We start from the raw sequence: 16,719 nt of genomic DNA, 5'->3' as shown, positions 1-16,719 counted from the left end.
AATGTGAGAAGCATGTTCTGGCAAATATGAAAGTGAATCACTTGATGTGGCCTAATGCTATTTAAGCACCCACCTGCTTGAAAGTGTTGCATTTTTTTGTCTCAAAAAAGGAGACAAACCGATAAAACTCTACAAAATCACTTTCCCACTAACTATTTTTTAGATAATTTTATTCTTTAGCAACCCTTGGTCAAAAGGCTTAGTCTAAACACTCACAAAACATTTATGTGGTTTTACTAAGCAGCTATTAGCTAACAATTCACTTTAAGATGGACTAATCAAGATGTATAATATTAAAACCCATCAATATAGAAGGAAGATGTGCATCTACAGCCAAATAACAAGTTAACACCAAAAAATGTTTTATCATTAATTCACCTAAATTACTCTGTTAAAAAAAACACCAAACAAAAAACAAACCAACAAACAAAACACAGATAACTTCCAAATTAAATAACAGGACTCAGCTTTGCTGCTATGCAGCACTTGGCCCAGAGCACACTGGCCCCAATAAGACACAAACCACAGCAGTCTAATGCCTGAAAAAGCCACGGTGCCTGCTGTTAGTTCTGGGGCTACACAACATTTATGCACATGAAACAGGGCGTTAAAGTCCTCCCATCATTTTAATAGCAAAAAGGACTCGGATTACATGGCTTCCTAACCTAAACTGAAAGAAAAACTCAGATTCAAATCCTATTGAATACCAGTATGGAACACAGAAACCTTTCATTTTCCACCTCACATACCAGGCTGCAGCAGTGTGGTAAAAGAACCTTAAGGATCTTATTTTTGATGGAGTTTCACAAGCATTAGCAATTTCAAATGCTGTGTATGATCAAATTTATTCCCAGTCTTCAATTATTATGAAATATATGGACATACTTTCATAATCACCTCTACGAGTCAAAAGAGGCTTAGATTCATTAATCAGCCTCTTTATTTATATACCAGTAGATATATGTAAGAAAGATGTACGAAATATCCTACTGCTATGAGATTTACAAAACTTTTACATCCCAGGGAATGGGATATAACAGAGCTACAGTACATGTCAGCCTGTCCTACTAAAATCACACCATCCTAGCAGGAGAAAGCTGAAAGGAAAGGGAAAGACAAGTCATATACATTTTCACACTTTGAACACTTACTGGATCAACCTGCCATATAATAACAGTTGTGTCCTTAGATCCTGTTGCTAATTTAGTGCCGTCGTTGGAGAATTTACAGAACCACACTTCATTACAGTGCTCTGTTAGGATCTGCTGGGTATAGCATGGGAACTGTTTCCTGAGAAAACAAAGGGATGCATTCACAGATTAGTAAGAAAGCCGTAAGATTTTTTAAAGTCAAGCTATTAAAAAAAAAACCAGTCAAACAGAAACCTTATTTAAATGCAAGGCCAGACAACTTAGAAAACCCCTCTATTAACAGCTGCTTCAAGTAAGTACAGAATGAAGTTTCTTATCTGGCAACAAGCTCACATCATTAAGTCATCATAATAAACCATAAGAACATAGAACTGTTCTTATTTCACCTGCATAATTTGTTATTTTCTCATGTAACTTGGAATTAAACTGACTTCATCATGAGTATAACAGTTTATTACAATATAATTTTCTATTGTATAGAAAATACTATACTATAGGGATCTTTGAATTATAGGTGCAACGTCCAATGTTTTTACTCATGAGGTTTTTGTAGGTATTTAATTCACTTAGCTATATCTTGCTAAGAAATGATTCTTACATAGAACTTCCTTTTTCCTGAATGTGACCTTGCAGTAAACCAGATGTTTCTTTGCCTTTATTTTGTCATTTTTCACCTTTGCAGAGTACCACATACAATATTTAAGCATAACTAGCAAGATACCATTGAGCTTTCAACTTGAACAGTTCTCTTTTACAAAATCAAAACTACTTCATAAAATGCTGTGTTTATCAAACAAAATATTACATGATAAACTACTGAAGAAGATTCAAACATTCCTCTAGAGTCAATATTTAGTATTCTAGCTATACACCAAAAAAGCTAACAGTCAAATTAAGTTAGGTGAGAACTGGAGACAAGCTTTATTTGATTTAAATCTTGCCTATGAGCTTTCAAATAACAATTTCAGATCTAAGATAAAATAAATATAGCCTTTGATAGCAGATGTCTTTAATTTGAAGTAATACTTCAAGAAGTACAAGTTCATTGTTCAGATGCACTAAGCTAACCACAGGCACGTTTTCTTCAACTGCAGGGATCCTGAAGTGGTTTAGTCTTAGGCTGAGTTTTTACAACACCCAGTGCAACAGGGCAACACAACTCTGATGGGACACAGTGACACTAAGGGAATGACTGTGAATACACAGTTGTGTTTATCACTGGAGATAAACTGGCTCAAGAAAACCAACCAAAAAACAACAAAACCACATCACAACCCACTCACCAAAGGAAATAAAATAAAAATGAAAGAAGTCAAACAACCTCCCCATTAATTTAAGCAGAAAACTTACTTCCTTCACATTCATGTTTACAAATACAGTTTGGTAGCAGCCAGGCTGACAGATACCTAAAAATCTACTTCTTCCCTGAAGCTAGAAAAAGTTCTGCTGCACATAGTGTCTCTACCCTCTCAGTCCATTTTCTTTTATTAGAAGAGGCTTCCTAGTCTGTGCTTCAAGACTATCAAGCAGCATGGAACAACCATACAGTCTCATTTCCTGTCTTATGGTAGAGAAGGATAAAATGTACATATATATATATATATTTGGCTTCCTTGGATATGTCTATACTTACTTGTTTCTAGAGAAACACAAGTGTGTTCTGCTCCTGCTTTCAGCTGACCAGGAACTGCCTGATTGCCCCTGGAAGAACACTAAATCCAAGGTAAAAAAAGCCCCACCCATGAAAGAAGATTTTGTTTTCCCTGAAGTCCAGAGGGAAGCAGGCAAGCCCTTACACAGAGATGTGCACCCACAGGAGCAGTGTTTCATTATTATTTAGCCATACTGTTATAAAAGAATGTTTTTGCTCTGAGCAGCAACTTGCCCTAGTAGGTGAGGCTGCATCCATAATTCACACCAAGTACAAGGGGTATGCTGTGTCCCAGGAAAGTCTTTTCAGCACATTTCTTTTAAAAATAATACTCTATGGAACAACAGCCCTTCCATCTTAAAGCATAAGAAAAGCAGCCAAGGTTTTGTAGGCATGTAAAGCAAGCAGGATAATGCTGAAGCACACCATTTTCCTAGTAAGAAACCTTTAGGTTCCTAAAAGGGGTGACACAGTTATTAGGGCTGCAGCAGACACATCCCAATACTGAATTATGGCTGTTCACAACCCAGCTGGACCAGAGGGTTCCCACAGAAAGTCCTCTTCACTTAGCTAGTGAAACAGAACTCAGCAAGCTTGACTTCACAGATAGCAAAGCCACATTAAATAACCTGGCTGTGGAAGGAAATAGCAGTAATCTTGAAACAAGAAACCAGAACCAGTAGTCTTAACAGCTTCTGGTTTTGGTAATCAGATATTAGTGAAGCTCAAAGGTTTTTCTTCTTTTTTTTAAGTGTTTCATTAGAAATTGTTCTGTTCAGCACAAAACACCTGAATTATGTCATTCACTTACTGAGATAAAGCATCTAATAAAGTTTATTGTTGTTGTATTTACACAAGTTCAAAATTATAAAATAAAACACTAAATAGATACCATTTTATTCCCTGTACATACAATGAAGAATTTATTCCTCAACAAAGAAAACAAAAAAGCAAATGAACAAAAAAATTGCAACATACCCAAGTAGGCTGAAGGTTCTCAAAACCAAAAATCATCATCCCCAAGAGCATCAATTCTCTACTAAAAAAATCCCTGGCACAATAACATGAAATCCTTCACCTTCACTCCCCGTAGTGCCTCACTCATCTCTCCTACTCTTATAAAGTGAATTTTACAGTTAAAAATCATTTTGCCTGTTAGTGCAATTCAAGCATGCTTAACCAAAATATTGCCAAATATAAGTCCAAAAGGGATTTGTTTGAACTAAATAGGGGCAACTTCTCAGCATTATATCAATCAATTAGCACAGGACAAACTGTCTAAGCTATTAGACTACTATTACTTCTTGTCACTTCCATCAAAATTTGGCTTCCACTATCTAACTCACCTCACTATGCCTAAGCATGGCAGCACATACAGCACACCACAAACTGCAACAGGCAGACCCCTACGACAGGATGCAGACAGAATGGAAGATTTTTGAGTACTTTTTTGGTTGGGGTTCTTGTTGTTGCTGGATTTTTTAAGTACAATAGCCATGAGTATCTATGTATGTATATACATAGCAAATATGCAAGTTTAGGAAGTGCTACTTTAGTGGAAAAAAAAAAGGAATCAACAAAACAAAAACCCAAACTATGGCCAAACTTTTATGTCAGCAAATAGATTCCAGTGGGAGAAATTCAAACCCAGGTTTGTTGCATATATTATCTTTTCTATCTGGCTCTCTGTAGCCTGGCTTCAGTAAATCAAACTCTTCACAGTGATCTGGAAGGCTACTTGTGATTTGATTAGTTATATCAAACCTGTTGCACAACAGACAGTATTACTCATGGACTTGCTTAAAGGTTAAATCTCTTCTAGGCAGTCTGATTTTAAGACTTGCTTCTAAAGGAGGGAAGCCACAATACCAGTACATGATAATGTCAACAGCTCTTAAAATGGGCAACATTCAAATGTCTGCACACACATATACAACTGCTGAAACAATGCAATGCAGCAAAATTGTAAGCTAAAAGGCTACTTGAATATATAAAGTGCCAAAGACAGTAATTTTCAAACTTTAAGATGGCTACAGCAAAGTACTATGGAAGTCTGCATTTTTAAAAACTGATTCCAAGTAACCCAAGAATGCAAGTCAAAGCAGCTGAGTTCAGAAAATTCTATGAGCAAGTTTATCAGTTCTTGATTACCTTCCTCAGATGAGCTAACCTTTTAATTCCCCTGAAAGCCCAAGTGTTAGCCTGCTACATGGACAAGTGTATAAGGATATCCAATACAGCCCTTATTCCCTTAATGCACCACGTACAGCACAGTTTTCCATAAAAGCTACACTGAGTCTTTAAGTCCTTAGCCAGGTTTTCCTAGATGAGGAAAAACTGCTCAAATAAGCCTTCTGTTAAAAACAAACACCTTTCTGTTTCATGTCTATTAAGAGTATTGAATTTTGAAGGTTCAGAAGCAGCCTTCCATTTTGTCACAAAAAAAGTTATCCAGTCTGTCTAAAGAGCCAATATAAAGGTGTAAGGGACACCCAATTCTTAGTACCTTACAAATCTGATAAAATAGTTCTTTATATTATGAATGTTATGTATTATGTAACTCAGAAAACTCAACTGCACATTCCTCCTCTGTTTTAACCTTTGTGTCTAAAAGCACCTGTGTCCACTCTTACAGTTACAGCTGAAAGTTGAGATCATAGAAGCATGCTTCAGCATTCCAGTAACCCTGAAGACAGTCTGGATAAGCAACACATTACTGATTCTCCAGAGAAAAACACAGCAAGCCTGTGTTGATGAATAGATTGGCTATCCAAAATGACAAGAAACAAGTGGCTATGGATTAGCATAGCAGTATCTTCTTTTTATATCAATCTGATTAAAATTTTTAAGTTTCAGTCTGATCCCATTACCCCACATCCAGCTACCAAAATCTCCTCTACACACCTTCTTTACTCCCCCATTTAGCTAAAACTGCTTTTCCCCAGCAAAATCCTGTTAAACCAGCTCACAAGAATTTTCATGTTTCTGCTAACAATCAGATTATTTTAAAAGACCAAGAAAAGATTGCCCATCTCCAAAGTCAGGAAGGTTTCTTACCTACTACAAACGTGATCTATTAGCAGCGAGACAGAATCTAGGTTGCTGTCTAGTTTGGTGTTGTGATATAGGCACCGGTCCCGTTGGAGTTCCACAGCCTGGCGGAGCAGGTTCTGTAAACGCCTCGGAGGAAGCATCACTGATGGGGGCAGGTAGGCTTCAGAGGAGTTAGGAAGGAAAAACAAATGAAGAAAAAAAGACTTATCAAAAGCAAGTTACAAGTAAGAGCATACCTTGATTTGAGTGGTTTTAGAAGAGACCTTAGTAAATAATAGCACACAGCTTGTTGAATTTACAGCTATACACCTGGAATTAGAAGCATGAACTTCTGGAAAGCAGAGCTGTATGCAAGGTATTTGTTATTATAGAGTATGCTGTCCTGGCCAACAGGCCATTTACAAAAGCTAACTCAAAACTCAGTATTTAATAAAATCTATAAAGCTGCATAACAGCACCACCAGCTGTGTTCCTTTAAGGAATTCTCTATCAGCACTATGAAAATGAACACCATGGGTTTTATCAGAGTATTGCAACAGCCACAAGAGAGGAGAAATCATAATTCAGAGCAAAGTATGAGACCACTATCAACCAGTACCTGTATCACTACTGGTTATAGACCACACTTGGTTTCCACCACTCACTGTGGCTGGCCTTTATAACACACACTTACCCCTCCCTAAACCACACATTTAATCACCAAGTTATATCATTACTGAATGTAACAGAGCCAAGAAATAACAGTTCTTACTACAGTTTATCAGAGAAAGCAAAAGTTAGGTACAAAAGATCAAAGGGTAAAGACACCTAAAGGTATCCCCATGAACCAAGAAATACAAAAAACCAACCAGCCAGCAAACACAGTCAATTCCCTGGGATGTGTAAATTACACTGGATTTAAGAGAGGTGAGAAGAAATTCTAAACACTAGAACATCTTACTCTGGAGTTTGTCCAAAAGTTTAGATCTGGAAGCTGTTCCTTTCCCTTCCCACTCTGCTTTTGCACGCAAGTCCTCTGCATGGCTACACATCAGGTACCTGTTTCAAAAGTGCACATACACCAACAGACCAAGTCTTTTTGGAATCATTCTTTTCACTTTTAAGCATGATACATATCATAACATTTTTAACGAACTGTGAACAGGTAAGTTAAGCTTGAGACCAACATGGAATAAGGCAGGAAACTATTGCACACAAACACACATCTGCAAACTGCCCATACAAAAAAGGAAACCAAACACAATTTTAGGATGCTAGAAATGTCTTATTTTCATCTAAGAACAAACCAGATTACAACACTCAATTAAATTTTAAGGTAACTGGCTAATAATTCTCAAGATCAACCGACCATACATATATACATACAAATTAATTTGGGTTCTAGTAGTATTAAAATATATCATCATCAGGTTGTTTTCAAACATCTGAAACAAAATACTGTCTATTGAACAGCATTCTTTACTTAGCATTCTACCACATCTCAGTACAGCTTATTATTCACCAGGATAGTAGCTTGAGTCTTCACAACATCAGCTATCAAAAGCCATAGAATTCCTTAAAAAACTTCTCTGCAAGTGCTCTCAAAATCCAAACACTTACCCACTGAGGACATGAATGCGTTCTGTATTATATTTCAGAGGCGTCAGTTCACAGCGTAGAACCTGAAGTGCCTCCAGGACCTTGCCATCCTCCAGGTACTCCAGGTACTTCTGCTGCAGCAGCAAAAACTTCATCCTCTGACATGACAGAAAGCAGCAGTCAGGGGAAAAAGGTTGACTGAAGTTTCAGAAAACGTTTGAGCCTAAACAGAACAGTAGAAACCATTCTACTATGCCCTTCAGAAAGACAGCTCTAAGTAATGTTTCATTACTCAATTTCTTTTGTTGGCTTTTCAACAACAGTGCAGCTATTAAGCTATCCATGAATTTCTTCCCTGCCTGATGGGGCTCCAAGTATGTTCCTATCATTCCTCAGATCTCTCCTGCAATTGTTCCCATTTTCACCGGCTTTCTCTTTAGTCATCATTCTTTAAACCCTGCATTATTCAGGTTTTCTGGCAAAACATTCCATCAACAAAAGGACCCCAAATCAGCTACTCACATATTTAAGACTGCATGACAGCACAGAACACAGGGCAACTCATCAAGTTCTCACACTGCTTACATAGGTGTTGACACAGATTGTTTGCATAGCTGTATAAAATGTAATAGTAACAAACTGACACGGCCTAAGTTTTGGGGTGGTGTTTTTTGGTTTTTTTTTGTTTTTTTTTTTTTTTTTGTAGTTCCATGTTTACTTGTTTTCCTTGGGTGTTGTTTTCAGTATTACAGAAAAAAAAACAGTTTCCTATATTTAGGAGTCACTTCAACACTCTGAATTAAGTGCTGTAACTTCATAGCATTCCTTTCACTTTTACAGTTTTTAGTTGTTTTCTTTAAAAAAAAAAAAGTCCACTCTGCTAACAAATATCTGTGAGTAAAAAAATAAATTAGGCATTAAGTTAATATGTTAAAATTTTTAATAGTAATTTAGTACGAACACACTTTGGTTGTTTCTGGATAAAAGCAAGTATCTTGTGTTTGCACATATTCTTTACTGCTACCAGAAATGCCAGGTTTAGTCCAAAAACTCATCAGGTTGAAGAGGAAAATTAGGAAAATGTTCATGCTTAGACAAACTGTTAAGACATAGACTGGAGATAAAGTGTAGCAAACTACATTTGCTTTTCTAATGAATACACCACCAGTTTCCTCTGCTTTCATCAGACCTCAGGCACCTCACTATTTTCATGCTCATATTTGGTCAATGTTTACTTAGTTACAAACACACTGCCAGCCTCCTAAAGTAGAGGGATAATCAGGAAGTTTAAGATGTTCCTGTCCTATTAAAGCTCACATCAAAGTTTAAGGCTCACTAGATGTTAAATTCAAAGTTAAAACATAATGCATTTTCATTTCCAGAGACATTCAGTTCTTCAAAAGAATGAAGATTCCACATACAGTGCTATTAATTTACCACACAGCTTTGTGAAGCATAAAACATGACACAGTAAAGATGATTTATGTTCAAACTTGTCTGTAGTGCTCTGCTGTCCTGTATCTGATAGGCAAACCTGTATTACACTCCCAATCCAGCTCTTTAGTTGATCTGTATTTGGAATTATTAGACCATCACTGTACAGTTCATCCAGGTGAGACAACTTTTTTTGATGTTCTGACATATGAAAAACCAAATTAAAGATATTCCAGTTATTTACTAGCCCAGTGGTTGGCTCCATACAGTAGGCCATTGGCTCCATACAGCAGGCCAGCAGACCCCACACTGTTTGCTTATATACCAGCAGCAGGAGAGGCAAGAACTTCCCCCACCAGCTGTGCACATGCTTTCCAGGATACATGGAAATGCCCAGGTAGCAGACACACACTATATTTCACTGCTTTTGGTCACCTCACACTGATGATCACCACCAGATCAGAAACAGACTGATATTTCCAGTTTGGAATAAGAACTGTAATCCCTCCCCTATCATCCCTCTCCATCCACTGCGTGTGACATTTAATTTATAACATATTTCCTACCTTTTCTCCCTCCTTACTTTCAGGACTTGGCACATTAATTTAATTTTGTTAGAGGAAAATCTAAAAAGAGTAGAAAAACCCTGTAACATGGGTTTTATAACAGCAGTCTCAGGAATTCCATGAAAGCATTACAGGAATATTACCATTAAAAATGCTGTTGCCAAAGAGGTGTAATTTCAGTTCTAGGCTAGAAAGTATTGCTTAAAAAAAGAGCTCATCAGTGCCATGTGTGAATTAGGCATATTAGGAACATAAAGGCCTCCAGAAAAACAAAATATTATACATTTCATGCAGCAATCTAGCATTCCCATAATGGAGAATTAGAATAAGAGATAAGCAACTTGAAATAGTAACTTATTGATAACAGAGGGCAGGGACTAAAGTCTTGATGGGGGAAATTAAATTGAATTGCTAAGCTATTCTGGTAACTGCTCCAAAACTTGCCCTACAGCATACTCAAACAATGGCATGAATTTCCTTAAGGCAAGAGTCATACTCCAGTAACATCACACTGCAAGTAATTTTTCAACACTGGGACACTCACGGCCTCCTACTTCTCATTTTTGTGCAATTAGTGTCTTTGCTGACAAACAGATTTTTCTCAACTCCTTTACACTCTCCTAATACTACTCCTAATTTCTTCCAACACCACCCTGTACAAAATTCAAGACCATTTTGGGTACATCATCTCTTTCACAGCCCAAACAACCTCTTCTGGAAGGAAAGAGAACTGTTGAAAATACTGACAACTGTAAATCAAAAGCACAAACTCCACTGATTAAGTAGCTTATTCTTTCTCCTTAGTTGCCTTACAGAGAGGGGAATTCAAAATGACCATAATTAAAACCATAACAAAGTAACACAAGTGCCTGGGATTTATTATCATCTCAGTGTTTGCAACGGAAATTCAACATCATTACACTCATTACTGCTGAACAATTTAAAATTCATACACCACCTTTGCTTAGCTTATAGCCAAGATTCCTAACCCTGATGGACCCCTGGAAAAGTCCAATCCAAGTGCCAGCACTGCAGTCTGTCTGGTTTTATTCAGTTATTACTACCTCATCCTGTCTTTCACCTCTACACAGAGGATGAGGATAAAGTGCATTACTTTGTTGTTTCTACAAGCTATTATTTAAGTGTAAATTGAACTTTGATTACCCTGGGGCAAAACTAAGAGTTAACAGATTTACAGGGTTTTGTTTGCTTGCTTCAATGTATGCACTATTAGCATTTTTCTTTCTTCAAACTACAGCCTTGGATTACTAACACAAATGCTTAGTACTGTACTCCTTCCTTGCCCTAACTGTTATTAGGAAAGCCAGAATCCTAAATTCTAGGAAGTCTGGCATGTACGTAACTCACCATCACTGCATAACCAAAGATGAAAACCTCAGCAAACAAAGCAGTGAAAAAGATGAAAACCTCAGCAAACAAAGCTGCGAAAGGAGCAGGACAAACATACTGCACACAGGCAAGAAACTGGGCCATTCTGATCATTAACTGTAACCAGCAGTGAATCTTCAGAAGTTTGATGAACAAAATGAAAACTAACTTTAGGTCTAGATTTTGGTGTTATTTTCAACCTGTGTATCTTAGCAAGCTCCACAACAGTTTTATTAATGTACTAGGAGTCTAAAATAAGTAAACATTGCTGAAACAAGTGCTCTTTGAAATTAAATAGGTAGCTAAAACACATGGTGAAATTATCAGCAGATGTTTCAAAACAAACTCAACACAGTAGCTACTACTTACAGCCTGCAGAACTAAGATCTCAGTTTTCTTTATGCTGTAGTTTTTTACTGTGAGAGTTTTGTAAAACATTGATGGTAGCACTAAAAAAACAATCCAAAACTTAAAACGCCCTGATATGTAAAGGGCAGAAAACATTGTGCTCTACAGAATTCAGCAAGGAATTTAATAAGGCTTCAACCATACCGAGTCCTGCCACACAGGGAGCAATTAACTCCAGTAGGGAACTGCCCTTAATGCTGGCAGCAAGAGGGACACCACGCAGGCAGGTGGAGCACTTTACTCAAATGATAATATTTAGCTCACGTTTTAGATGGTATTGCCTGCTGCAGGCTGTATACCTCTGGAATAAGTAAAGAGAACAATTTTAAGGTATTTTTTGGAGGATTGTAGAGGAATAACCCTGAAGTTTCCTCCTAGGTGCAATTAAGTACCCAAGACATATGCCATCACATGCTTGAGTAGCCCCAAAGTAAGCAAAACCTCAGGCTGGCTTGAAGTTGGTGTTTTTTAACTGTTACTGAAGGAAAAACATCATGCTTGATTCAATTATAAAGTTTTCCTATAGATTTTGTAAGGCAGCTGTATCTTATATGCTGGAAAAGTAAACATGACTACTCATACACTGCACAGCACTCAGTTGTGTTAACACAAACAGAAATAGCAAACTGTCCTGTGTGCCACCACACCCTCCCCCCCAATATCAACACACTGCATCGAAGCTTTAAAAATTGACATCGGGCACTTCAAATTTAGTGTTTTCATCTGTAGAACTTAAAGCACTTAGCAGAAATCAGGAAATTAAACACTAGTAGGATTTTTTAAATACATATGCATCTCCCTTTACTGACCAGACATTTCAAAAGCAACTATGTATCCTGGTTATTTTGTCCAGGTCATATTAACTGTGAGGAAAAAAAAAAAAAAGAAAAAAAACAAACCCACCCAAACAACAACACAAAAACAAACCACAAAACACACACCCTACTTAGTTAAATACTCCCTGTGTCATCTAAATTTTTAGGTACCCATTCTTCTTGTACGCGCACATTTTTAAAACATCTAGTCATATAGTGTGAGTCACAAGTCAGGAAACTCAAAAGCCAGTTTTCTATTTTTAAAGAGCTACCTGCAGCAGCATCCTGTTTGGACTTTTCCTGATCAAGACATTTATCCCCTTCATTAGGTCTGACTTTACTGCAGTGGGGAATTCCTACAGAGCACAAAGCATCCCTCCTTACCTGTAATGATCTTTCTCTACCTTCCCAGCTGCTGACAGCACTAATACCCACCCAGAGCTTCAACCATGAGCACAGAAGCTGGACAGTGAGGGAGGAGGAGACTCTGTGCACGCAATGGAACACACACAAGCTCAACTTATCCTTGCAAAGAATGCTTACACATGTAAGATATTCAAAACTGTCACCTGTTTTAAATTATATGAAGTTAATATAAAGGAGATCAACTTTAAAAATAAAACAGTTAATACTGGTAAAGTTCAGTCTAAACCAAGTGTTTTTACTGCACCAAGCTTTATGGAACCAGTTAAGGTATCAATATTAATAATGCTCTTGGAGCCCTTCAGAACAAGAGAAGGAAAACATTCTTTTTTCTCAAATTGAGTTCTCCAAGAAGTACAATGTTGATAGTTCAGTTAAACCTCTTGACTCACTAACATGCAAAACATTTTAATACCACAGACAAACTTTCTAACTTCAGAAGATAAAAACATGAGAAAATTTGTTTCAAATGACCATTCATATTCCCATATAGCAGTTCCATACTTTCAGGCTGCACAAACTGTTGAAAGCTGCATGCAGTATCCTCAACTCCTTCAGGTCTTTGACAAAAGAGAAAGTGAACCACTGGTCTAATTAAGAGGTGCTAAGCTTTCACCAAATTAATACAATCAAATGTAAATTTCTGTCAAGTACCCTCTGATGTTTTGTTAAACATCTGTTTTTCCTACTTCATTTCCTGTTCTCTCTTTTTCTCCCTCCCCCACCAGACAGGAAATTGTCTTGACAACAAATGAATCAGCTAGAAGTGGAACTAAGCAGCCATCAGCTGATTCCTCATTGTTTACAGTCACAGACACTTCAAAAAGCCTTGATACTGTTGGCTTCCTAAGTGACCATAACTGTTGTAACTTCATCTCATTAAAATAAACGTTTAAACACAAGAGAGCAAGCTCCTTGAAGAGCCAAGCGATGATTTGCATCTTGAGATCCAAAAATCAAAACAAGAAACACTTTACTCAAAGCAGCTGAAATCATAACACATATTGTAATTGTCGAGTCACAGGATCTACCAACCTTCTATTTCTAGGTTTATCTTTTTTTTTTTTTTTTTTTTAAAAAAAGCCACACAAAGAGAAAAAGCTCTAAATAAAATCCCAAACAGCAATACAAATGCATTTGCTCTTTAAAAGCCATCTGGAAAAGCAACAGTATTGTTCATGGTGTATAGCAGCCTCTATATTCTTGTAATGTCCTATTACAATGCCAACTCCACATTAGTATTAGTGCATTTCTAAACTTCTCTTCCCTCAAGAAAACCTAACTCCTATAAACACAGAGATTGTGAGAAGTATTTCAAGGTTGAAATTAGCATTCAACATAGGCAGTTTCTACAGAAACTGACCTATTTTAGGATTGTGACAGGATTTATATTTTATCAGTTAGGTATGTTTAATAGAATTTTAACATTCAGTACACCAAATCTTAGCCTCAATACTTTTGGGCTGCCTATCTCATATTCTACAAAAAGTTCTGAAAAAAAAGATTAGTATGACGTTTGAGACAGCATGCAAGCAGCTTAAAGTAAACAAAAAAGAGAAAACAAGAACTATGGACACCAACTCCATAGTGAAAGATTACACCACTACAATTAGTCCAACTACACAGCTCTGAAAGAGTTCAAGTGTGCCTCTTACCACAATTGCATGCGGAGAATGCACTAAGGCCTTAAGTTCATTCAGGTCGTTCTCAGCCTGCAGAAATTGGCATAAGAGAAAAAAAAGTATATAAGGAGGATGAATTTTGAATTCTCTCATAGATACTATAAATTTCAGCAGTGGTTAATACAGTCCTATAAGCCCTACGTTACCTTATCCCATTCTCCTTCCATGACATGATTGCGGAATTTGGTAGCTGAAGGATGTTCTAAACGACATCCTGACTCTTGCATGAGAAGATCAACAGTCTGGCTGCAGGAGAGATACAGTGTAAAAAACCCGACCAGTTGCACCCTCACAAATACACCGCCTGCTACGATTAACAGTTTATCATATTTTAAAGTAACTTTAATAAAACAAGAATATGACGACCAGATTCAGATGCTTGTTCAAGCAGATGATCTCAGTTGCCTAAGACATGTAAAAAGCTACCTCTACCTAAAGGAAGTTGTCAAGGAACTTGAAAGCTTTGCTGAAGTACCATAAAGTACGTGACTTACCAGCCACCACAAACAGCCAGCCCTGCACAGAAGATAAACTTCATGAAGGAAGATACAGTCTAGAAAGCTGTTAGCTACTGGCTGCCATCCCCTGCCCCCTCCCTACCTCCCCCCCTAAATGAACAAGGAGAGCTAAAACATCTGGTAGAGGCCTAATTTTTTCTTCTTCATCACTTCTTAAAAGACTGGCTCCTTAAAAAAAAATAAACAAACTCAGGAACCTGTAGCCCTCCCCCTTTTATACTAAAAATAGCTTATTTACTGTGGTGTCATCTATGAATAGTCACGAGTTGTCTGCTGCTGTAAACTTGCCTCTTGTGTCAGAGGCAATTTATTTTATGGAATATGTTCTTTATAGCTGACCCATTCTGCAGTGTTTTGAAGACTTCTTTTGTGGCTACATAAGCACTTTGCAGGACTTCTCTACCCTCCTTCCAAAATGATGACATATTGGCTAGTTACACTGGCTAGTCACTTAGCTTTACTCACAAAGTGTTATGATTAAATACTTTAGACTTCCCCTATTCCACTGGGAAATTATTGTCTCTATTCTGATTTTAAGAAAGGGCCAACATTCTCATTTATTGTTTACAAGCAAGATTATTAGCACAAACACATGTCCAGCACAAATCTAGAGAGGCCTTCACCACTTAGAGGGCCAAAGGTTTCCAGAGTGAAACCAATCGGCCTTCTTAAGTGGCAGTTTACTTTGTGTCGTTTCCTCCGAGCTGACAAGCCAAATCTTGGAGCTCATCAGCGAAAAGCCGCCCCCCCACGCCCAGCTGCGGGCTCCATTATGTTTACCAGATAACTTCTCCCCCACTAACACATCGGTATCGATCTACCCTTATCGGTGTGCAACTCGACTTCCATATTGCCATCCCTGGCAGGGGAAGCTCCTGTCCTGTCCCTTCGCTACACACGGGCACGGGCTTGCAAAAACACAGCTCCGGCTCCCATTTTCCCGGGAGCGGGCCTGCGCCACCGCTCTCCCTAGCAGCCGGGCACTGCTCTCCCCTGGCCGGAGACCACCGGGCTGCGACGGGGCAGTTTTGGCCACCAAGCCCCCCCGCGCCGGGGGTCCCTTCCTCTGCCCTCCTCCCCGCTTGGGGCTGCCCATCCTCCCCGAGGCCCCGCACCGACCCTCCCCGCGGACGGCGGGGCTGCCCCGGCCCCGGGGGGACCCTCCGGTCGGGGCGCCGCAGGAAAGGAAGGAAGGAGCCTGCCCCCCGCCCCGGCCGCGCTGCCCCTCGCCCACCGCGGCCACTTACTTGAGCCCCAGCCCGTGGAGGTGCTGCCCGATCAGCCGGATCACGTCCTCGTCGGACTGCGAGAGCCGCTTCTTCTTCTTCAGGGCGCTGCCGCCGCCGCCGCCCCCCAGCTCGGCGGCGGCCGGGCCGGGCCCCCCGGCGGCGGGCACCCCGTTGTTGACGCCGAGCCCGCCGGGGCTGCCGCCGCCGGGGCCGCCGCTGTTGGCCGAGGGCAGCAGCCCGTTGGCGTGGGCCAGCTGCTCCCCGGCGGCCGTGCCCGCCGAGGCCTCGCCGTTCTGGGCGCCCAGGCAGCCCAGCTCCGGGCCCTGCGGCGGCGGCTGCTGCTGCTGCTGGCCCCCTCCCGCCCCGTTGGCCTGCATGGCGCTGCCGGCGATGCCGCCGCTGCTGCTGCTGCTGCCTCTGAGCGGGGCGGCGGCGGGGGCGAGCCCGGCGGGCACCGAGGGGGACTGGGACGAGGTGAGGCCTGCTCTGCCCGCGGAAGCCCCGGGCTCTCCTGCTCCCTCCGCCGCCGCCGGGGAGGCCCGGGCTTTCTTCCGCGGGGGCGGGGAGGCTCCGCCGGTGTCCGAGTCGGAGGAGGAGGAAGCGGAGGCCAGAGTTTCCTCGCCGAGAGCGGCCGTGGTGGGAAGCCGGGGGGGCGAGGAGGGGGAGGCGGCGGGGGCGAGGGGAGGCGGAGCGGGGCCCTGCGCCCGCCGGGGGTCCCGGAGGCAGCGCCGCCGCCCGCTCGGGGCTCCCTCTGGCGATGGCGGCCGCCGCTGCCCTGAGCCCCCGCCCGGCAGCCCCAGGCGCCCGGCCCGCTCCGCTCG

The 16,719-nt window shown here is 40.4% G+C and overlaps 1 protein-coding gene across 2 annotated transcripts in view; it reads right to left on the bottom strand.

The window, feature by feature from the left end:
• The window catches only part of WDR26 (WD repeat domain 26), a 38,447-nt gene extending 21,736 nt beyond the window's left edge, over positions 1–16,711 (bottom strand). The window contains exons 1-7 of one of the 2 annotated variants that reach the window (XM_021543295.4): positions 15,917–16,711; positions 14,298–14,397; positions 14,125–14,181; positions 7,456–7,592; positions 6,797–6,894; positions 5,860–6,016; positions 1,152–1,290 (exon numbers count right to left, since the gene is read on the bottom strand). In XM_021543295.4, the coding sequence (XP_021398970.1) occupies positions 1,152–1,290; positions 5,860–6,016; positions 6,797–6,894; positions 7,456–7,592; positions 14,125–14,181; positions 14,298–14,397; positions 15,917–16,275 (1,047 nt within the window). In that variant the 5' untranslated portion in view covers positions 16,276–16,711. The remainder of the gene's footprint in view (positions 1–1,151; positions 1,291–5,859; positions 6,017–6,796; positions 6,895–7,455; positions 7,593–14,124; positions 14,182–14,297; positions 14,398–15,916) is intronic. The other variant, XM_077781911.2, reaches the window with a different exon arrangement.
• Positions 16,712–16,719: the final 8 nt, after the last annotated feature.

The sequence above is a fragment of the Lonchura striata genome, chromosome 3 (genome assembly GCF_050655825.1).
Source record: "Lonchura striata isolate lonStrDom1 chromosome 3, ASM5065582v1, whole genome shotgun sequence".
In the NCBI taxonomy this organism is placed as follows: Eukaryota; Metazoa; Chordata; class Aves; order Passeriformes; family Estrildidae; genus Lonchura; species Lonchura striata.
The sequence above is the reverse complement of the archived record's forward strand: the minus strand, read 5'-3'. Positions and strand labels throughout refer to the sequence as shown.